The 23,008-nt window shown below is 43.9% G+C and overlaps 1 protein-coding gene across 1 annotated transcript in view; it reads left to right on the top strand.

Moving 5' to 3' along the window:
- The window catches only part of MPP4 (MAGUK p55 scaffold protein 4), a 45,057-nt gene that overhangs the window by 315 nt on the left and 21,734 nt on the right, over positions 1-23,008 (top strand). The window contains exons 2-11 of the mRNA XM_078070030.1: positions 86-195; positions 1,282-1,403; positions 10,550-10,627; positions 12,872-12,952; positions 14,106-14,237; positions 15,292-15,373; positions 16,527-16,612; positions 18,117-18,188; positions 18,608-18,804; positions 21,827-21,891. Coding sequence (XP_077926156.1) covers positions 86-195; positions 1,282-1,403; positions 10,550-10,627; positions 12,872-12,952; positions 14,106-14,237; positions 15,292-15,373; positions 16,527-16,612; positions 18,117-18,188; positions 18,608-18,804; positions 21,827-21,891 — 1,025 coding nt within the window. The remainder of the gene's footprint in view (positions 1-85; positions 196-1,281; positions 1,404-10,549; positions 10,628-12,871; positions 12,953-14,105; positions 14,238-15,291; positions 15,374-16,526; positions 16,613-18,116; positions 18,189-18,607; positions 18,805-21,826; positions 21,892-23,008) is intronic.

Here is a 23,008-nt window from a genome sequence, read left to right as displayed (position 1 = left end):
CTGTTGAAAACATATTCCAGTGCGTGAGAGCTGCAGGGCCAGCGTGACCGGAGTGAGCTGTGTGCTGTTCACGGTCTGCTCCCAGGGCTGAATTCCGTCCGAAAGCTTGGGCAGGAAGGATACAGTCAGACAAAGGAGCAGATCCACTGGACAAGGAGAACATGAAACCCTCTACGGCAACCAATCCGGAGAATGGTATGTGGTGCCTGGACTCCTTTCTGGATCAGAAAGGCCTTATAACATCACTGTAGATACGAGATCAAATTTAGGGGCAGGGGTTCTGATGGATTTATTGTAATTCTTTTAAGGAACTTGTTGGACACTTCAGAGTGTCCTACTACCTCTATTAGTGATGATTCTAAGCAGTTTTCAAGGCAGGAAGGAAAGAAATCGGCACAGTGGGTTCAGAACCTCCTTTTTTCTCTTATCCCACAATGTTTTATTTAAACTTAGAATTTCACAACTTGTTCACATTCAAAATATCACTACAACAAATAGAATGCCTATGAAAATATGTAAAAAAATCCAGCATTCATTAAAATCTGTTCAGTTTCTTTAATCAGTGGAATCCTGAGATTTGTATTAAACACCTATTGGCAGGTAGAGTCAGGTTTTTTTTGTTTTTCTTTTTAAGATTATTATTTATTTGAGAAAGAGGGCACAAGCAGGGGGAAGGGCAGAGGGAGAGGAAGAGGGAGAGAGCATCTCAAGCAGACTCCTTGCTGAGGGCAGAGCTCAACTCAAGGCTCAAATCCATGACCCTGAGATCATGACCTGAGCCGAAACCAAGAGTCCAACACTTAACCCATTGAGCCACCCAGGTGCCCTGGCCATTAGAGTTTTTCAATAACACTTCCAATAAAAACTTTCAGAAAGTGTGAAGACAAATGACTATGTTTGAATTAGAGAAGGAGGATCCAGAAAACAACGAGATAATTTTGGAATAAACCAAAGGCTAATAAGGTGGGGGAAAGGAAAGAATATTGCTCTCATAAAATCTGACATCTGTAAATGATCTATTATTTCATCTAAATTTAGCCACAACCCTATGGGAAAGCCAGCATATTATTTTGCCACAAGGAAACTGGGTTTCAGAGAGTTGGATGACTTTCTGAAGTTCACACAGTGATAGAACCAGAGCTTTTGGCCTTAAACCCAGCGTCATCTCATTCCTCAGGAGCCCCTGTGACCCATCCCAGGAGTCTGAGTTGTCTTTCACACTCACACCTGCCTTTCTGCACCTCCACCGGCCACTCCACCTCTGCCCTCTCCCTTTTCCAGGTCTCTCCCAGATCCTGAGGCTTGTGCTGCGAGAGCTGAATCTGTTCTACAGCCGAGATGTGAACGGAGTGCGTCTCCTGTATGATCTTCTCCATTCCCCATGGCTGCAGGCTCTGCTAAAGGTGTGCACCCCATTACCTGGAGGCCTCTGCTTCCTGTGGGAGCTGAAACTGCTCACCCAACTGCCACTCACTCACTGGTCAGCTGGCAGGAGATTTCAACTTGGTAAAAGTTCTTAGAAGGCAATTCTTTCGTGTGTTCTGAGAATTTCCAACATGGGTGTGGGGGTACGAGGGGATGTCTGTAATTCATCTCAATTCTGACACTATCTATCCGGACATAGCATCAGATCCTATAGGGTAAGGGCTCGGTCTCCCGGGACTGCTGCCCCCTCCCCCCATGTCAGACGCCAGTCACAAGCCCAGGCTGTTACCTGTACTTCTGACCAACTGTCTATAAATCAGAGGTTCCCTAGACCTCCTCCTTGGGTGTGATTAATTTGCTACAGCCCACAGACTCAGAGAAACATTTTACTTGCTAGATTACCAGTTTATTACAAAAGGATATTACTCAGGAACAGCCAGACGGAAGAAATAAAGACGGCAAGGCATGTGGGAAGGGGTGCGGAGCTTCCATGCCCCCTCCACTCTCCCCTAGATTTCCACAAGGTCACCAAACCAGAAATTCTAACAAACCCAGTCCTTTGGGGCTTTTCTGGAGGCTTCATTACGTAAGCACAGGTGATTAAGTCATTAGTCAAGGGGGATTGATTTAACCTTCAACCCCTTCTCTGTTCCCCGGAGGTGGAGGTGGGGGTAGGGGGTGGACTGAAAATTCCAACAGTCTAATTACATGGTTGGTTCTCCTGGCAACCTGCCTTTAACCTTAGGTGCATTCCAGAAATCACCTCATTAACATAAAAAAAGGCATCTTTGTCACTTTCCTCACTTAGGAAATTCCAAGGGTTTTAAGAGCTCTGAGCCAGAATCAGGACCAAATATATAATTCTTATATAAATCACAGTATCAAAGCAATCCTCAGAGAAGAGCTACACAGACCTCTTAGCTTACAAAGGATGAATTTAGGTGGGAAAGTATATGGCAGTTCCTCTTTTCTCCCCCAGTTCCTTTTCTTCCAGAGGACGCTGGGATCACAAAGTGGCCACCACAAATGGCCATCGACAGCACCCTTAGCATCTGTCTACAACCCTTTGTCCTTGAGGCTAAAACTCAGGACAAATAAAATGCTTTAAAAAAAATTGTTCCTTTTTGGGGTATCTGGGTGGCTCAGTCGGTTGAGCATCTGACTCTTGGTTTCGGCTCAGGTCGTGATCTCATGGGTTGTGGGATCGAGCCCCACCTTGGGCTCCCAGCTCAGCGGGGAGTCTGTTGGAGAGTCTCACCCTCTGCCCCTCCCCCCACTCTCTCAAATAAATAAATAAATAAATCTTTAAAAAAATATTCCTCTTTGTTTCTTAAAATCAGGAAATAAGATATCTACAGTTCTGTTTAGGTATCTTAAATTTTTCTTATCCTGAAAATTTCTTTTTTAAAAATTTGGCTAAAATTTCATGCACTGTACAATAGCATCTACTATCTGATTATAATTTTGTTCAAATGCTTTTTTTTCAATTGACTACTTTTAATCCTTTTGTTACTCATTCTTTTTTTTTTATTATGTTATGTTAGTCAACATACATTACATCATTAGTTTTTGATGTAGTGTTCCATGATTCATTGTTTGCATATAACACCGGTGCTCCATGTAATACATGCCCTCCTTAATACCCATCACCGAGCTAACCCATCCCCCCACCTCCCTCCTCTCTGAAACCCTCGGTTTCAGTCTCTCATGATTCATCTCCCCCTCTGATTCCCCCCCTTCATTTTTCCCTTCCTTTTCCTAATGTCCTCCATGCTCTTCCTTATGTTCCACATATAAGTGAAACCATATGATAATTGTCTTTCTCTGCTTGACTTATTTCACTTAGCATAATCTCCTCCAGTCCCATCCATGTTGATGCAAATGTTGGGTATTCATCCTTTCTGATGGCTGAGTAATATTCCATTGTACATATGGACCACATCTTCTTTATCTGTTCATATGTTGAAGGGCATCTCGGCTCTTTCCACAGTTTGGCTATTGTGGACATTGCTGCTATGAACACTGGGGTGCATATGGCCCTTCTTTTCACTACATCTGTGTCTTTGGGGTAAATACCCAGTAGTGCATAGGGTAGCTCTATTTTTAACTTTTTGAGGAACCTCCACACTGTTTTTCAAAGTGGCTGTACCAACTTGCATTCCCACCAACAGTGTAAGAGGGTTCCCCTTTCTCCACATCCTCTTCAACATTTGTTGTTTCCTGCCTTGTCAATTTTTGCCATCCTAACTGGTGTAAGGTGGTACCTCAATGTGGTTTTGATTTGAATTTCCCTGATGGCTAATGATGTTGAATATTTTTTTCATGTGTCTGTTAGCCATTTGTATGTCTTCTTTGGAGAAGTGTCTGCTCATGTCTTCTGCCCATTTTTTGACTTGATTATTTGTTTTTTGGGTGTTGAGTTTGAAAAGTCCTTTATAGATCTTGGATACCTGCCCTTTATCTGTAGTGTCATTTGCAAATATCTTCTCCCATTCTGTGGGTTGCCTCTTTGTTTTGTTGACTGTTTCCTTTGCTTGCAAAAGCTTCTTATCTTGATGAAGTCCCAAAATTTCATTTTTGCTTTTGTTTCCCTTGCCTTTGGACACGTGTCTTAAAAGAAGTTGCTGCGGCTGATGTTGAAGAGGTTACCGCCTATGTTCTCCTCTAGGATTTTGATGGATTCCTGTCTCACACTGAGGTCTTTCATCCATTTAGAGTTTATCTTTGTGCATGGTGTAAGAGAATGGTCGAATTTCATTCTTCTGTATATAGCTGTCCAATTTTCCCAGCACCATTTATTGAAGAGACTGTCTTTTTTCCTGCTTTGTCAAAGATTAGTTGACCATAGAGTTGAGGGTCCATATCTGGGCTCTCTATTCTGTTCCATTGATCTGTGTGTCTGTTTTTGTGCCAGTCTTGGTGTCTTGGTGATCACAGCTTTGTAATATAACTTGAAATCAGGCAACATGATGCCCCCAGCTTTGTTTTTCTTTTTCAACATTTCCTTGGTGATTCGAGGTCTTTTCTGGTTCCATACAAATTTTAGGATTGTTTGTTCCAGCATTTTGAAAAATGCCATTGGTATTTTGATTGGGATGGCATTGAAAGTATAGATTGCCCTGGGCAGCATAGGCATTTTAACATTTATTCTTCCGATCCATGAGCATGGAATGTTTTTCCATCTTTTTGGGTCTTCTTCAATTTCTTTCATGAGTGTTCTGTAGTTTATAGAGTATAGATCCTTACCTCTTTGGTTAGGTTTATTCCAAGCTATCTTATGGTTTTTGGTGCAATTGTAAATGGGATCGATTCCTTAATTTCTCTTTCTTCTGTTTCATTGTTAGTGTATAGAAATGCAACTGATTTCTGTGCATTGATTTCATATCCTGCCATTTTGCTGAATTCCTGTAGGAGTTCTAGCTATTTTGGGGTTGAGTCTTTTGGATTTTCCACATAATGTATCATGTCATCTGTGAAGAGAGAGAATTTGACCTGGTCATGACTGTTGGATCCTATCATCTAGGCTCTTGTTGAGAATTTGGCATCCATATTCATCAGGGATATTGGTGTGTAATTCTCCTTTATGAGGGGGTCTTTGCCTGGTTTGGGGATTAAGGTAATGCTGGCCTCATAGAATGAGTCTGGAGCTTTCCTTCTGTTTCTATTTTTTGAAATAGCTTCAGGAGAATAGGTATTATTTCTTCTTTGAATGTTTGGTAGAATTCCCCTGGGAATCCATCAGGCTCTGGACTCTTGTTTTTGGGGAGGTTTTTGACCGATGCTTCAATTTCGTTACTGGTTATTGGTCTATTCAGGTTGTCAGTTTTTTCCTGTGTCAGTCTTGGTAGTTTATAGGTTTCTGGGAAGGCATCCATTTCTTCCAGGTTGCTTAATTTATTGGCATATATTTGTTGATAATAATTTCTAATAATTGTTTCTATTTCCTTGGTGTTAGTGGTGATCTCTCCCCTTTCATTCATAATTTTATTAATTTGGGTCCTTTCTCTTTTCTTTTGGATAAGTCTGGCCAGTGTTTTATCGGTCTTATTAATTCTTTCAAAGAACCAGCTTCTAGTTTCATTGATCTGCTCTACTGTGTTTCTGGTTTCTAATTCATTGATTTCTGCTCTAATCTTAATTATTTCTCTTCTCCTGCATGGCTTAGACTTTATTTGTTGTCTTTCTCCAGTTCTTTAAGGTGTAAAGTTAGTTTGTGTATTTGGGCTTTTTCTATTTTTTTGAATGAGGCTTGAATGGCTACGTATTTCCCCCTTAGGACCGCCTTTGCAGTATTCCATAGGTTTTAGACTGATGTGTTTTCGTTCTCATTGGTTTCCATGAATTGTTTAAGTTCCTCTTTGATTTCCTGGTTGACCCAGATAGTCTTAAGCAGGATGGTCTTTAGCTTCCAAGTGTTTAAATTTCTTCCAAATTTTTTCTTGTGATTGAGTTCCAGTTTCAAAGCATTGTGGTCTGAGAATATGCAGGAAATAATCTGTCTTTTGGTGTCAGTTGAGACCTGATTTGTGACCCAGTATGTGGTCTATTCTGGAGAAAGTTCCATGTGTGCTCGAGAAGGATGAGTATTCTGTTGTTCTAGGGTGGAATGTTCTGTATATATCTATGAGGTCCATCTGGTCCAGTGTGTCATTCAAAGCTCTTGTTTCTGGGGATTTTTTGCTTAGATGATCTGTCTATTGCTGAGAGTGGAGTGTTGAGGTCTCCTACTATTAACGTATTATTATCAATATGTCTCTTTATTTTGGTTAAGAGTTGGCTTATGTAGTTGGCTGCTCCCATGTTGGGGACATAGATATTTACAATTGTTAGATCTTCTTGTTGGATAGACCCTTTAAGAATGATATAGTGTCCCTCTGGATCTCTTACTACCATCTTTAGCTTAAAATCTAATTTGTCTGATATGAGAATTGTTACCCCAGCTTTCTTTTGAGATCCGTTGGCATGAAAAATGGTTCTCCATCCCCTCACTTTCAGTCTGGATGTATCTTTAGGTTCAAAATGGGTCTCTTGTAGACAGCATATGGATGGGTCCTGTCTTTTTATCCAATCTACAACCCTGTGCCGTTTCATGGGAGCATTTAGGCTGTTCATGTTGAGAGTGATTATTGAAAGATATGATTTTATTGTTATCATGTTGCCTGTGAAGTCCTTGTTTCTATAGATTGTCTCTGTAAAGTTCTGTTCTATATCACTTTTGGGGCCTTTCTCCTTTTATAGAACCCCCCTTAATATTTCTTGCAGGGCTGGATTGGTGGTCACATATTCTTTCAGTTTCTGCTGGTCTTGGAAGCTCCTTGTCTCTCCATCCATTCTGAATGACAGCCTTGCCAGATAAAGTATTCTTGGCTGCATGTTCTTCTCATTTAGTACCCTGATTATGTCTTGTCAGCTCTTTCTGGCTTTCCAGGTCTCTGTGGACAGGTCTGACGTTATTCTGATGTTCCTCCCTCTGTACATAAGAAATCTCTTCCCCCTCGCCGCTTTCAAGCTTGTTTCCTTGGATCTAAGATTTGTGAATTGTACTATTATATGTCGTGGTGTCAGTCTGTTCTCATTGATCTTGGGAGGGATCCTCTCTGCCTCTTGGACACGAATGCTTGTTTCCTTCCCCAGATTAGGGACATTCTTAGCTATGATTTGCTCAAATATATCTTCTAGACTTCTCTCTCTCCCCCCACCCCCAAGGGATACCAATAATTCTGATATTGGAATGTTTCTCTGAGTCATTAATCTCTCTCAATTTGATTCCTTGGGCTTTAATCTGTTTTTCCCATGCTGCCTTGGTTTCCTCTAGCTCACTAATTCGTTCTTCTGCCTCATTTACCCTGGCAGTCAGAGTATCCAGTTTAGACTGCATTTCATTCATAGTATTTTTAAGTTCAGCCTCATTAGATCTCATTTCTGCCCTTAGAGATTCTATACTGTCATTAATATTTTTCTCAAGCCTAGATATCGACTTCATATTTGTTACTCTGAAGTCTATTTCTGACATCTTGCTTATATCCATATCCATTAGGTCTGTGGCAGAGGCCACAGTCTCTGATTCTTTTCTTTGTTGGGGGTTCCTCCTCTTAGTCATTCTGTTGAGGGGTGGTTGAGGGAATGTACAGAGTCCAAATTATTGACTACAACCCAAGCAAGATGCACCTGTTTTATAGGGATCTTAGGGTTGTTGGCCTCTTGTTCTCCCAGCCTGTCTTCTGGGGGAGGGGCCTGCCGTGCTGTTACTCAGGCAACCGTGTTTGGGCAGAGTTGCCCTGCCCCCTGTGGGGGGGAGTGGGATGGGCTCTGTGAAAACTGTTTTTTGGGGGCTTTTGTTCTCTGGCAGCTTTCCCTGGCGGTTTTCCGCGTCTCTTCCAAGAGTCAGAGCAGAAGTGACCGTATCCAAACCTCTGTCTCAGAGCAGAGAGACTGCAGTCTGCTCTTCACTGAGCTCTCCAGGCCACACTGTCTCCCTTTCTGTCTGTGCTGCTAAAAAACCTCAGTGTCCTGGGTTGTGTGCCCCACAGCAGCACTCCAAGCCCTCACTCCCAGGGCCAGGCACATCTCTGCCCTTTGTGCTTCTAAAACCACCAGCCACCCCCAGTTTGTATTTGTGCCCCTGCAGCTCCTGTCCCATCCGGGGGGCTGGACTAAAATCCTTTCCCTGCCACTACCGGTCTGCGAGTCTGCCTGGTCCCCAGCGCAGGAGGTTTTTGCACTCCAGTGTTATCTCACCTTCCTGGCACAAGTTCTCGGAAGCTCCCTCCCCCTTCAGTTTATCTTCTGATATCTGCCCACAGAATCACGGCTGCCTGTTTCGTACCTCGAGACCAACTGCAGGAGATATTCTGCTTGTAGAGGTCCAGATATATCTTCTTACATCTCAGGCTGATTTTGTGGGTGTTCAGAATGGTCTGGTAGATACCCAGCTCAATTCACAGGACCGGTTGGAATAGGGTCCCCTATTCCTCCTCCAGCTTTTTTCCTCCTCCTCAAATACTATTTTTAAGAAAGATTCTTTTAAAGTTGTTTTTTGGGGATGTAGGTGTTTCCTTCTGCTAAGTGTGAAATGTGGTCAATCTTTTGATGCATGTTAATGCATTCTTCAAAATAAGAGAAAGTGGTGGGGTGCCTGGGTGGCTCAGTCGTTAAGCGTCTGCCTTCGGCTCAGGTCATGATCCGAGGGTCCTGGGATCGAGCCCCGCATCGGGCTCCCTGCTTGGCGGGAAGCCTGTTTCTCCCTCTCCCACCCTTGCTGCTTGTGTTCCTTCTCTGTGTGTCTCTCTCTGTCAAATAAATAAATAAAATCTTTAAAAAAAAATAAGAGGAAGTGGCAACATCTTTAGCATGAACAAAGAGGTACTCCTCACAGCAGTTGTTTTAAAACTCATTTCTTCATCTATTCGTCTACTGCTGGACACTTAGGTTGGTTCCATGTCATGACTACTGCGAACAGAGCCGCGGTGAACATGGGGGTGCAGATACCTCTTTGAGCTCGTGATTTCGTTTCCTTTGAATACATACCCAGAGGTGAAATATACAATGGGATAGTATTCAGCCATAAAAAGAAAGAAATCCTCCCTTTTGCAACAATATGGATGGACATCATGCTAAGTGAAATAAGACACAGAAAGACAAGTATCATATGTTTTCACTTGTATGTGGAATCTAAAAAAGCACAGCTCATAAAAACCGAGACTAGGGGCTGGGGCTGGGGGAAATGGGGAGATGTTGGTCAAAGGGTACAAGCACCGCTTATGAGAAGAATCACTTCTAGGGATGTAATGTACAACATGATGACTATAGTTAATAATACTGTATTATGTACTTGAAAGTTGCTAAGAGAGTAGATCTTAAACGTTCTCTCACACACACCCAGTCGTAATTATGTGAGGTGATGGAGATGTTAACTTATTGGGGTACTCCGTTTGCAGTACATACATATATCAAACCAACATGCTGTGCACCCTAAACTCACACAATGTTATCTGTCAATTACATCTCAAGAAAGCTGCGGAGAAAAAGCCCCACCCGATTCCTCTCAGGCATGTTTTTCCCCTGGGATTAGCTAAAACAGTCCTGCGGTCACTAAGGCGATTCCCTTGCTCACCTGTGCAGGCTGTGTGTCCCCCTACAAGCCCTGCCTCAATTCATCTGCCTTATCACTTCCAGGCCAACCTGAGCACTGGCTCGGACGTGGCCCAAGGAAGCACTGTCGTCTCGGATCTGGACGGAGGAAGGCTGGGCCTACCTGGTCTTTTGGGCCTCATCCCTCCATCTGTGAGAGAAAGTAGGTCCCTAAAATAAGAAGGGCTGTACTGCAGAGCTAGGCACGCCTTGGTGTCCTCAGCCAGCTCCAGATCCCACTTCGGAAAAAATTCCTCAGGTCAGCAGAGATGAAGTTGAAATTTTTTTTAAAGATTTTATTTATTTATTTGACAGAGAGAGAGAGAGAGAGAGAGAGAAAACGAGTGAGAGGGAGCAGAGGGAGAAGGAGAAGCAGACACCCCACTAAGCAGGGAGCCTGATGCGGGACTCGATCCCAGGACCCCGGGATCATGACCTGAGCCGAAGGCAGATGCTTAACCGACTGAGCCACCCAGGGGCCCCGAAGTTGAAATTTTTGTAAATGAACCTTTCTTGGAGGATTAAGGGAGGAAAAGGGAACAAACAGATAAGAGTACAATCAGCATGATTAGTGTGCCTGGCCTCTTGTTCAGATCCTCTGTGGAACCCGAGCCACACAGCGCATGCCCTGGCCTTTGCCCAGCACAGAGGTTCCTACAGGTCTCTGGCTCCAAATCCCTATTGGTCTCAACCCTGGAAAGCCCACTTGTTAATTTAACAAGAGGAAACCTTTGAATTTCTTTTTATCAATGATGTTGGCTGGGGAAGATCAATTTCCAGTGGCAGCCAATAACCAAGCCACTGGAGGATGGGAGCCACCTCACGTGAGCCCGTTTCTGTCGGGCGGCGACAGACGCCTTCGGAAAGGCCAGCACACCAGCCGCTCGGCTGCTGGCGCCGTGGCCCGGGCTGGCTGTCCCCTCGCAGGGCTTTCAGCCCCAGACGTTAATAGTCGTGTTATCAATAGTCATTCTCCCACCGTTGCTTCTTGCAGATTTATGATTGTCTCCAGGAATTTAAAGAAAAGAAACTCGTTCCTGCCACAACTCATGCACAGACATTATCCTGTGAGGTAAGGTGGTTTTTAATCCACAGAATAGTGGGCTTTAATGAATTAAACGATCTAATGGCAAAGTTGGATTGATGATTACGCATCTCGTACGTGTTTCTAATTGAGCTTTAATAGAAGGAAGAAAATTGGTCAGCACTTCAAATTTAAACAAACAAAAAAATAACATTTTTAGCATGTGTCCATTTCTCTCTTTTCTTCTCTAAACCTTAGACTTTGTTGGTGCTGTGTAATCCGAGAGTAAATGTTGTTATAGTATATGTTTCCCAAATGTATATCTCTAGCTGGGCTCTTCGCCTGAACTCCAGACTCCAGACATATCCAGCTGCCTCCTCTCCATCGTACTTAGATGCATACTTAATGGCCCACTCAAACAACATGTCCCACGAGTTCCTGATCTTCCCCACACCCAAAGCCACTTCCCTCCCAGCCTTCTTCATCTGAGTAAGGACATCTTTGTTCTTGCAGCACTCAGACCAAACTCTTTGGTTATCTGTGACTTTCTCCTTCTCTCATACCTCGCACCCAGTCTGACAACAGATCCTGTCAGCTCCTGTTTCAAAATATATCCAGAGTCTTATCACTTCCACTCTGCCACCTAATAGAAACCATCATCATCTCGTATGCAGATATTTGCAATATAGCCTCCTACCAGGTCTCCTGCTTCTACCCTTGAAGAGATCCTCTTGAAGCGTGTGTCAAATCATGTCGCTTCCCTGCTCAAACCCTTCCAATGACTTCCCATTTCAGGGTACACATCATAGTTCTTAGATAGCCAAACATAATGTGCCCGTTCTCTCTTTGACTTAACACTCACCACTCTAGCCCTTGTTCACTCTGCTCCAGTCAGATAACCGCCCCCCCCCTTTTTTAAAAAGATTTTATTTATTTATTTGACAGAGAGAGACACAGTGAGAGAGGGAACACAAGCAGGGGGAGTGGGAGAGGGAGAAGCAGGCTCCCTGGGATCATGACCTGAGCCGAAGGCAGACGCTTAACGACTGAGCCACCCAGGCGCCCCCAGTCAGATAACCCCTTGTGGTTGTGTGAACCAGACATGCTCCTGCCACAGGCCCTTTGCACTTGCTATTCCATATGTTAGCAATGGTCTTGCCTCTATAGCCACATGATTTGCTTCCTCTTCTCCTGGTCTCCACCCAAATGTCACCTTCTCACTAAGGCTTTCTCTGGTCACCTGATCTAAAATTTCAACCCCTCAGAGCACTCCCTGTCCACCTTCCTGTTTTATTTATCTTCTTAATTCTCTTCATCAAGTAAAAATGGGGATTTTTTTTTTTTTTTAGAATGGGGATTTTTGTCTGCTACTGTATTTGTATCACTAAAAACAGTGCCTAGCATGTAGTAGATACTCAATAGATATTTGTTGAATGGATAAATAAGTGTAATCCATTTTATTATTATTTATTGTCCAAACCATATTAAAAGAAATAGAAAAAAAAGGAAGAAAAAACTGTACCCTCAGTTCCAGTAATCAACGATTCAAATTGTTCTCAGTTGTCCCCAGGAAAATACATACATATTTTATTCAGTTGTAATCCTAGGGAATGGAGGTAAAGCTTAGTAAACTACTTGTTTTCATTTGACTGTAGGTAACGAGGCTTGACTGCTGGGGTCTCATGCGGCTCAGTAAAGTCTTGAAAGGTCTTATGTCCTCTCAGAAAGCAGGTCTACACTCAAACAGAAAGGAGATCAGAATTAGAATGTTTAACACTTTTTTATTGCAATAAATATTAAAATTGGTAACCAAATAATAAGTCCTAAAACACAAATTACTATTCCCATTTTCCACACGACAAATGGAGCATCCCATGGGATTAAGCTACCGGAGTTCTCCAGGCATTTGAGTCTGTACCTGGAGAACTCTGACACCTTAATCTGCCCATAAAGATTCACATTAACAGTTGTTTTAGCACCACTAGAGGGAAATTGCCTTGGAACATATATTACAAAATTATGCTATTTCCTCCTCCAAGCCTCTGGTATGCCAGGATGGAGGCACTGGGTGTTAGACCTACCCCACATCTTGGATTCTACCTGCTGTAGTAAAGTTGAATGAGTGAGGAAAGATCCTAGGCCCTGACTTTAAAGATATAAAAGAAGGTTTCAATAACAGTTTTCTTTGGTCAATATCATGCTAGTCAGTGTATCTGTTATCCAGCTCAGGTGATGTTAACTAGGCGATGAAGATTTTTAAAAATTTTACAATGTCTGCTTTTCACCAGCCAGGTAGTGGGGATATTACATGAAACTCCTAAATCCCCTGAGATCCAAGAGCTGAAACAAATCCTCCAGGATCCACACTTTAAGGCAAGTACATGCTAAAATAGACAAGATATGCCCATCTGGCATGTGGGCAAAGTTGGCAAGAAGAAATAAGGGTGACAGGAAATGTACTTTCTGAATAGACATTCTATTACTGTACGTGGGTGACCAACAGATTGTTCTTAAAGATATGGGACTCAGATGTGACTGGCTCTGTGTTGTTAGCCATGGAGCCAAGCCTGCCATATTTATGAGGAGACATCCAGAACTTCCCATGATGTCTTGTTTCCACCCTGCAAAGCCATTGTCCTTCTAAAATTCTGGGGGAGAATCAGGGTAGTATACTTCCTTTCCAACTTGGAAATATTTTAAGTTTTGGATGAAATGTGTGAAGAGGTTCTGAAAATATAGTATAAGGATGATTAACTCAATGAGGGAGTATATGAAGGACATTTGATTGAAGAATGTTTGATTGCAGAACAGAAGCCTATCTCACAGTACTTACAGAGTTTGAGTTCAGTTTATCAACAAATGAGAACTTTAAGAGAATATCTGCACTTGGAGCAATAGAATTTGAGTCAAATTTTCAGTTCACAAGATAACCCTAGAGAATTTTCTCTGAGTTCCAGAGAAGTTCTGTCCACCAATCTATGGAATGACTACTTCCTGACCCGATGAAATAAAAATTTAACATAATGGGCCATTAGAAGGAACTCTTTGATCACACCCTAAGTCAGGAAACTACTTTTTCTCATTCTGTTCCTCATAGGCCCTTGGGAGTCACTGACAAGTTAAACTAGCAAGATGTTTTGATTACTGTCTCCCATTCTGCCTTAATTAGGGAAAATATTATAAAAGTTATTCTGTAGTTCAAGCTTATCGGAGCACCATGGATTACATGGGTTTGCAGGAAATGAGAAAGTGACAAAATACATTTTAGCAGAAATGCAAGAATATATTATGTATCACTTAACCTCTCCATGCCTCGTTTCTTTATGAAATGGGGACAATAAATATACCTGCCTCATGGAGTTATTGTGAAGATTGAGTTAATCCACATAAAATGCTATGCTCAGCACATATGTGTTGGTTGTTGTGGTGATGGTGGTGGTTTGTCTTACAGAGTGTTAGCTCACAGTCTTCTAGAAGGGTGTGTCCTGTGTGTGACCTTTGTTCACCTTGCCTTCTCTGTTCCTAGGCCTTGCTCAGTGCCCATGACACTGTGGCTCGGAAAGATTTTGAACCCCTTCTCCCCCCATTGCCAGATAATATCCCTGAGAGTGAGGAAGCAATGAGGATTGTTTGTTTGGTGAAAAACCAACAGCCCCTGGTAAGGAAATCACTTTATCTTCTCAGCTAGAATGGTATCAGGGCTAATTGTGAACCAAGGGTTAATTGTGAACTACATTATCTCTTGTAGTTATTTAATATAATGTTAAATATTCTTGCTTGTAGTCACAGGTATAGTTTGAGGCATTCAGATAATGTGAGGGCATCCATGATAATGGCTAGCGCACGATGTCCCAGGGGAAAGGCGGCGGGAGAGGGAGAGAGGTTCCAAGCAGGCTCCACACTCAGTGCAGAGCCCAACGTGGGGCTTGATCTCACAACCCTGAGATCATGACCTGAGCTGAAATCCAGAGTCAGATGCTTAACTGACTGAGCCACCCAGGTGCCCCATGTTTTATTTTATTATTTGGCTCTCTGAAGTACATACATTTCACTAAATTCCAATGTATTTATCTAAGTTTTTTTTTCTTTATTAACTGGAAGCTAAGTGAGGCATTAATTTGATTTTCTAAGAATAGTCTCTTTGATTAGGTTGTAATGGTGAGAGCTTTCTTTATCTTTGGAAGGATCTAAATATTATTTTGTATCCATGTGGTTGGGTAGAGATTTTGGTAGGTCAAGGTTGAATGAATGGCCCTGGCTGGTATAAATACCCTCTTCTAGAGGGTAGGGGGGTGGGGGAATGGGTTAGCCTGGTGATGGGTTTTAAAGAAGGCACGTACTGCATGGAGCACTGGGTGTTATACACAAACAATGAATCATGGAACACTACATCAAAAACTAATGATGTAATGTATGGGGATTAACATAACATAATAAAAAAAAAGAAGTAAAAGAAATGAGTAGGACTTAGGGATAAACAGATTTAATGCTCAGTAATTCTTGTGCCTCAGTGCTTATCTACATAGTGTTTGCATATGACATTCCAAAAGACCCTTACTTCAAGGACATCTTGAAAAAAGAAAATAAATGTATTAATGCAACAACAACAACGAAATACCCTCTTCTGACCAGACCAGAGCTCTATTGAGGGAAGCCACCAGGAAAATGGTCATGTTAGGTAAAAGAGGGATTCCATTGTACTCTTTCCCCAGGGAGCTACCATCAAGCGCCACGAGATGACAGGGGACATCCTGGTGGCCAGAGTCATCCACGGTGGGCTGGCTGAGAGGAGTGGTAAGCTGGAGCTGCAGGGTACACACGGGACCAGAGAAATAGGAAACCCTTAGTTGTTTAGTCTTTCCAGGGAAACCCCTCTTTCCTAACCACAGTCAGGGCTTCTCTGCATGGCATTGCTTGGTTACTAAGAAGGAGGGAATAAATATTCCAGAAAACCTGTTCCCTTCCTTCACTGAAGCCCCATATTCAAATCCACTCAGTTTACCTTCTCGTGGTCACCTAACAAGCTAACTATCAGCATGCCACTCTGTAGAAAAAGAAACTGAGGTTCAAAGAGATCAAGTAAGTGATGTGCTCGAGGTTGCACAATTCGAGTCAGGATGCAAGTCCAGGTTTGCCCACTCTATATTCCCATCTCCTGCTCTTCCCCTGGTCCTTCTGCTTTCAACAGGCGTAGCTCTACCCCGACCTGGAAGTGCCCGTTGCTTGCCCTTTCTACCAGCCAACCGAATGTCCTTCCTTTCACTGCTGCGTTTCTGTGCCTGCTGTCCCCCCCCCTCACTGCCCAGGGCCCTGCAGAGCTGGCATGAGTTTCATACCCCAACATTCTTAGAGCAGTGGCCCCAAGGATTTCCTAGTTGCTAAGTCCCTCGGCCCTTCCTTTGGCCTCAGTTTTATTTTTACTTCTCTAGCACATTCGACATCAACCATAATGGTCTTGATGTTTTCATCGTCCTTGGTTTCTATTCCGTGACATCATCCTACATCTCATCTCCTCCCCTGACAACTGTCCTGCATACTCCTGTTTCTCAAAGCTGGATCGTGACCCCCACATTCCTCCACATTTCCTCTTGGAAGAATGCCCCACCTCCTTTCTTTGTCGTTGATCATTTACTCATGACGCTGACATCTTTACTTTTAGTGTTACTTTCATTTTGCAACATCAGATTAGCAAAAATGAAAATATCACCATCACTTAACACCCAGTGAAGAGTTGTAAAAATGCAGTTCTCTGTGCTTTGGTGTACACTAGAATAACCAGTCTGTATGATTAGGATTAGGATTATTTCAGAGTAAAATTTTAAATGTTAGAGCATGCTTGGGTCAGTGAGTTTGCTAAAAATCTTTGGTGTAGTTACTTTTTTTTTTTTTTTTTTTTTGGTGCAAATTTCCTTGTGCCCTTCTTTGTTTTGTGTTCCTTTTTGCCTAGGGTTGTTATATGCTGGAGACAAACTGGTGGAAGTGAATGGAGTTTCAGTTGAGGGACTGGATCCTGAGCAAGTGATCCATATTCTGGTAACAGTCTTCTGTTTGCCTTCTTGATGACTCAGTACAATGCTGGAGCTGCCCTGAGCCTGTCTGGCCCATGGTGTGGGCATTGTTACATGAGGGGGATTTGGTCCCTTGTGGCAACTTCCTTTCTCTGGACCCCCAGACCTTTTCTGCTTCTGTGCAGCTCAACCCCCAGCCTCCCACCCCAATCTGGTTTCTGCTGGGACACTTCTCTTGCCAACCTGCTCTTTCAGCCTTAGGAAGGCTTCCAGTTTCCCCAGCCCAGGTCCCTTGTTGCCTGGGTTGCTTCTTTGGAAACTGAGCCTGGGGTGGGCAGAGTGAGACTTTGGAGGGGAGTATGAACCTGAGCAAACTACCCTTGTTCCCCTACCATTTTTATACAGCCTAAATCTATTTAACATCTTCCTTGAGGTAGCTTCTGGGTAGGAGAGATGTCCCGGGAGGCTACCCTATGGGGAGGGGGATTTCCTTGCTTGCCCTGTCACTGACCTTGGTGGTTGAACCTGGGGATTTATGACCAGATGATAGTTTCTTCTAGGCCCCCACGCCCACTTTTCAAACCTTTGCCTGAATCACAGTCATAGTGGCATGCCTCTGCCTTCTCCCCCATGCACACCCCAAGTGTGGGGCCTGAGGTGGATGGCTATTTATTGTATAGACTAGTGGTTTTCAAACTGGGTTTGGGGGGGAACTCTAAATTTTCATAGATGTGCCTCAGGGACTGAGACGAGAGGTGGTATTATAAGGAGTATACCAGGCCCCGAAATATTTGCAAATGACCCCTGCTGCAAGATGCTGCATGGCACGAAGCCACTGCAAATGGAGCTTGAAGTCCTGTCAATCGCAGACACACATGGCTCTGCCTCAGCCACTTTGGTGGTAGCTGCAGAGCCAGGATGGTGGGGTTGTGAAATTTCGAGGAGTGAGGACAAGGTTTTGCTCATCTCTGGATTCGCAGTGCATGTGACAGGAGGATCTTACCTTCTCCATCAGGCTGAGAGATTCTCTGTCTCCTCAAAATGTTTGAGGGCCCCCATTTCCACCATTAGCTTGGCACTTGTCAGTCCCCTCAGAAGACTTGGGAGCCTCTTCTCCCCATCAGACTGGGCTGCCTGGTGCAGGAACAGGGGCTCAGGAAGTAATTACTGACTGAGGTTTGAGGAAGGCAAGTCAGATCAAGATCTCATCTCCTTCCCCAGCATCTGTAGGAAGAAGACCTTGCTGAAGAAGGTTGCAGGTTGGAGTGTTCCTGGGAGAGGCTGGGCCTCAGGGTGGGGCTCAGCAGGCCAGGGACTCTGGAGCCCCACAGCCGAGCAGAAGCTGAGCTGCATTTCTTCTTAATTTCCACTTCTGCATGGTGATATTTAGCTGTTGAACTCTTGTAAAAATCCCTGTGGGGGATGTCACCCTTAAAGCTGGCCACACTGTGTTGTAACTCCTTCTGCTGAACCCCAATAATCCAGTGAATCCTGTGACTTGTTATCCCCTCCCCTTTGATATTTTCTAGGCCATGTCTCGCGGCACAATAATGTTCAAGGTGGTTCCAGTTTCTGCCCCTCCTGTTAATAGCCAGACGATGGTAAGAATGTACTGAGCCTTCATAATCACACATAGTAAATTCTCAAGTAACAATGAGAGTGACTTAATATTTTGTATCATACTGCCCTTCTCTATAATGTGTTGCACATTTTTCAATACTGATGATATGAGGGGCAAATGAGTAAATGAATACGATAAAAGGAGATGGGGTACAAGTTTAAAAAGTAACATCAAGAATGGGAAACACTTGAGCAAAAATTTCTCAGCACTGAGAGATTCTGTTGCCAAAGTCACTTTATTCATGGATCTTAGACTCAGTTAAAGAGGCAAGTTCTCCCTTTTGGAGAGTGTGGGGAGACAAGATAGGAACAGAGGTGGAGGAGTGGAGAAATGGTTTTAAGTCTTGACAACCCATGGGCAAGGGTTCTTCTGATGGGGCCATTTTGCACCTGCTGTCAGGTGTACGTTCGTGCCATGACTGAGTACTGGCCCCAGGAAGATCCCACCATCCCCTGCATGGACGCAGGGTTGCCTTTCCAGAAGGGGGACATCCTTCAGATTGTGGACCAGAACGATGCCCTCTGGTGGCAGGCCCGGAAAATCTCAGACCTTGGTACCTGTGCTGGACTAATTCCTTCTAACCACCTTCTGAAGAGGTAAGAAAACTCTCACTCCTGGACTCAGGACTGAGCCATCAAGAAATAAAATGTTTTCTCAGGCTTCTGTTATTGCAGTTAAGATGAGGTAAGGGAGACAAGTAGATGGATAAACACATACACTGGTCTATAAATCCAAAAGTCAACTTTTCCATATACCCTAAGCATCTTAAATACCAAGAGGATCAGAATAATCATACCAGCTAGAAAAGAGAGAAAAGCACTTGTGAAACTCAAACTTAAGAAGATAGTTCTAACTCCCTCTATTAATCATTCGAGGCTGAGTTGAAACCTCAGCTACTGAATCTGAACCCATGACCCTCACTTTTATGTTCTTGAGGTCTGAGGGAATGAGTAAAGATAGAAGATAGAAAAAGGTCCAAGGCTCAGCCAGTGATAAGAAATCAAGAAGAAGGAAAGGAACTAACAATAGAAATTAAGAAGGAGTGACCAATGAGGCAAGATGAAAATCAACCACATCAGCTGCTGTAGAGTGGACTGAGAAGTAACCATTGGGTCTGGCAATATGGCAGTCATAGGTGATCCTGATAAAATCAATTTCAGTGGAGGGATGGGACCAAAATCCTAGCAGAGTGGGATTTGAAGAAATTGATGGCATGAGACATTTTAGTACAAAGCAGAGCAGAGCAATGGAGAAATAGCTGGAAGGGAAAGTGGAGTGGTATGAGAGAACTTTTTTAGATGAGGGATGTAATGCTGGTGGGAACAGTCCAGTGAGAGGGAAAACTTTTATGATAGAGAAAAAAGAGAAAAGAATTGCTATGGTCAATGTCCTTGAGCAGACAGAAGGAGAGATGATCTAGTACAGTTGACCAGTGAACACGCAGGGGTTAGAGGTGCTGACTCTGGGCAGTCCGAAATCTGCATATGACTTCTGACCCCCCAAACTGAACTACTGATAGCCTACTGTTGACCAATAGCATCAACAATGGATTCACACATATTTTGTATGTGAAATGTATTATATACTGTATTCTTACAATGAAGTAAGCTAGAGAAAGAAAATATTAATAAGAAAATTATAAGGAAGAGAAAATACATTTACAATACTGTACTATATTTATTGAAAAATAATCCATGTATAAGTGTGTCTGTTTAAAGGTCAGTGATATACAAGTAGAGGGGTTGATCTTATACCAGATTATAAACAGTAATAGTAACAGCAGAGAATCCAGAGTGTGTGGACACAGTTGAAGGTGAGGGATATGATGGGAGCTTGTGCAAGTTCTCTATCAACCACTCTGATTTTCTCAGTGAAATAAGAAGTAATGTCATCTGGGTATTGTGTAAGAATCACAGACCCATACCCCTGAAACAAATAATACATGATATGTTAATTTTTAAAAAAGAGAGAAAAAAAAGAAGTAATGTCATAGGCTGAGAGTAAGGGTGGGTAAGGAGGTGCTGGGAAGGAGAGAGGAGAAAGTTTGAGATGTTTCAATGAGAACCTGAGAGCAGATGCATTAGGTAAATTTAGTATGATCAGCAGGAAGGGCCCACTTAAGGTTAAATGTCATGCATTTGAAATGATTCCGGTCAGCTTCCTGGTGGGCAGGTCTAGATGAGGCAGAATTGGATTTAACAGTAAATGTAGAAAAGGCCATGGGAGTGATGGACCCTGATGCTTAAGCTAGTAAGGAGAGAAATGAGGGAGTAAGTGTCAGTGGAAAGGAAGTAAAATCAATGGGTTATAGGTCCATAGGAGGTCAGCAGATTATTGGCGCTGGGGAGACAGGAGGTGTTGGGAGAAGAAAGGGATGCTGGAAGATGAGATTGAGTTACTAATACTGAAAAGGTCTGGGGTATGACCCTGGGAGGCACTGGCTGAGGTCAAACGAACACTGAGTAAGAACTGGGAGGCAGGAGATCAAGGAACCCAGAGGCAAGGGTGTTCGGAGGGGCATTTATATGCCTAATGGAATCCTGGAAAATCCTGACAGAACCATGTTGAGAGCGTGAGAGTGAGCAGGTGTAATCTGGAGATGGCCAAGACCCCACCTCCAGGCCTGTGGAGCTGAGGCCAAGTGCACCGAGTGGTGGCCTGGAGGCAGCTACCAGAGCCCGTGTGCACCTGTCCTCATGTCCACAGTTGGTGAGGTCAGCTGGCAGCTGGAAATCTCCACCAGGAGAGTACTGACTCGAAAGAAATCAGCAGACCTGCTCATCTGCTCCTTCCCTTCCCCCAGAGCTGGTTTACCAGCAACCCACTGGCGGTGGGAGCGGAAACAAGCCACTCCTTGAAAGGTGAAGGGGAGCATTTCCCTCAGGAGCCCTGGGCTTGGGTTAGAGCGAGGTGAAGGGCTCAGTCACGCACAGTAGAGGCTCAAGTCTGGGAGACGTGGCTGAGGATTGACGTCGAGATCCACGGGGTGTGGGAAAGGGCTTTGGGGAGGGCGGGTGGTGGACAGAGCCTTACAGGAATTAATGTGCAGAAGATAAGGGATGACCTGAGCTGTAGGGGCTGACACGAACAGGGATAAAGGCCTCATGAGATTAGTCCTTGTGATCTCAAGACACAAAGCAGTGAGGAGGCTTGGTGGGGGTCTTGCAAGGCACCCTCAGAAATGACAGGTTTATTGGGTTAATGCACAAATAAAGGGTACAGAAGGAGCAATATCCACGTGGCTCTAAGGGAACTGTGGAGCATCAACAGCCCGAGAGGGGAACCGGGACGTGCTGTGAAGGCTCAGAGGCAAGCTAAGCCGCCGGAGACGCAGGGGCCCCTGGGCCAGTTACTGAAGCTCTGGGGCCTGTGAACATTTGGTCACCGGCCAGATTTTCAGTAAAAGTCAAAGTTGTTCTGAAAGGATCTTGTGAGGCAGGAAAAAAGTGCTAAGAAAGCCTGTGTATTTGGAGAATATTTGATGATGTGTTTGGAGAAGAAATCTCCCTCTTTACATGGGTGGAGGCAGCAGAATTCTAGGAAACACTGGATCTATTTCACCCGCATTAACCTGGGTTGACTTTTTTTCCCCCTCACGGGGTATTTCTTTGTGCGTAGGAAGCAACGGGAGTTCTGGTGGTCTCAGCCATACCAGCCTCACACCGGGCTCAAATCCACCATATGTGAGTGTGCTGATCCCTCAGACCCAGCGTGTGCATCACGGGGAAGCCTGCTCCTTCTCTCCTAGGGCTGGCTTCCTGCCCAGGAGAGGATCTCTAAATGTCCCCCCTGCCCAAATAGCCTCCTGGCAGCCATCTGAAATCCTACTCTGCACGTTCATTCCTTTGGATTTAAAAGAGTTTATGAAAATGCACATGTTCATGTGTTGGTGACACCTTCAGTGAAGGCTCCCCAGTTTGGAGTCCCCCAAGGTCTCTACAGCTAGCATATACGTTACACACATGCTGGCGAGCAAAGCTGCATGGCCGCACACAAACCTTCATCTGCACTCCATGCACGGGGGGTAAATGTCACGCTATTTGGTAGCTCTGCTGAACAGTTCTATGTGCCTTTGATGAATAAACATGGGACTGAATTATTACTTAATCAATGCAGCTTGCCTGCTAGACAGTCTTATTCAAATGGCAGCAGAGGAATGGCTAGTAAAGGGATCCATGGTGGCAAAGGCTTGTAAACTACTTTTTGCCGTAATACGTGGGGGCTGCAGCTTGGCAGAGCGCAGCGGGAACTGTCTGTGTGAGGCCCTTCAGAAAGGGCCCGCATTCCGGCGCCCGGGAAGGAGGGAAGGAAGGGGAAGGGGCAGCAGGTGGAGGGAGGGGCGCCTGGCCGGAGGCTGCAGGGGGACGAGCCTAGACAACAGTGTCCGTGTCACAGATCAGCCCATGGCCAGTCCTCGGGCACTTTATTACTCACTTTCTCGGCCCCACATTAGTTTTTCTTTTCTTTTTCTCTTGAAAACTTGTGATGACAACTATAGAGAGAGTTTTGAAAGAAGAAAACCCTCTTATGAGTCCTTTGTACTGGCAATGTGTTCACATCACCTTATGGATACATATCTTAGGCTAACAGCTGCAATACCACTTCCTATCTTTTTTTCACCTAACATTTTATGAGAAACATTTTTCATGATATGATCTTCATAGTGATATTTTAGTTATTTCCCCTGTGTTTTGGAGAAGTTTTTTTGTTTTTTCATTTTTTTGTTTTTTACCAAACCAGACTGAAGTGCTTCTTTAATTCACTTTCCTATTTCATTTCTCAAAGGCACATGGAAGTGCT

This window comes from Halichoerus grypus, chromosome 4 (assembly GCF_964656455.1).
Source record: "Halichoerus grypus chromosome 4, mHalGry1.hap1.1, whole genome shotgun sequence".
Lineage (NCBI taxonomy): Eukaryota > Metazoa > Chordata > Mammalia > Carnivora > Phocidae > Halichoerus > Halichoerus grypus.
The sequence above is the reverse complement of the archived record's forward strand: the minus strand, read 5'-3'. Positions and strand labels throughout refer to the sequence as shown.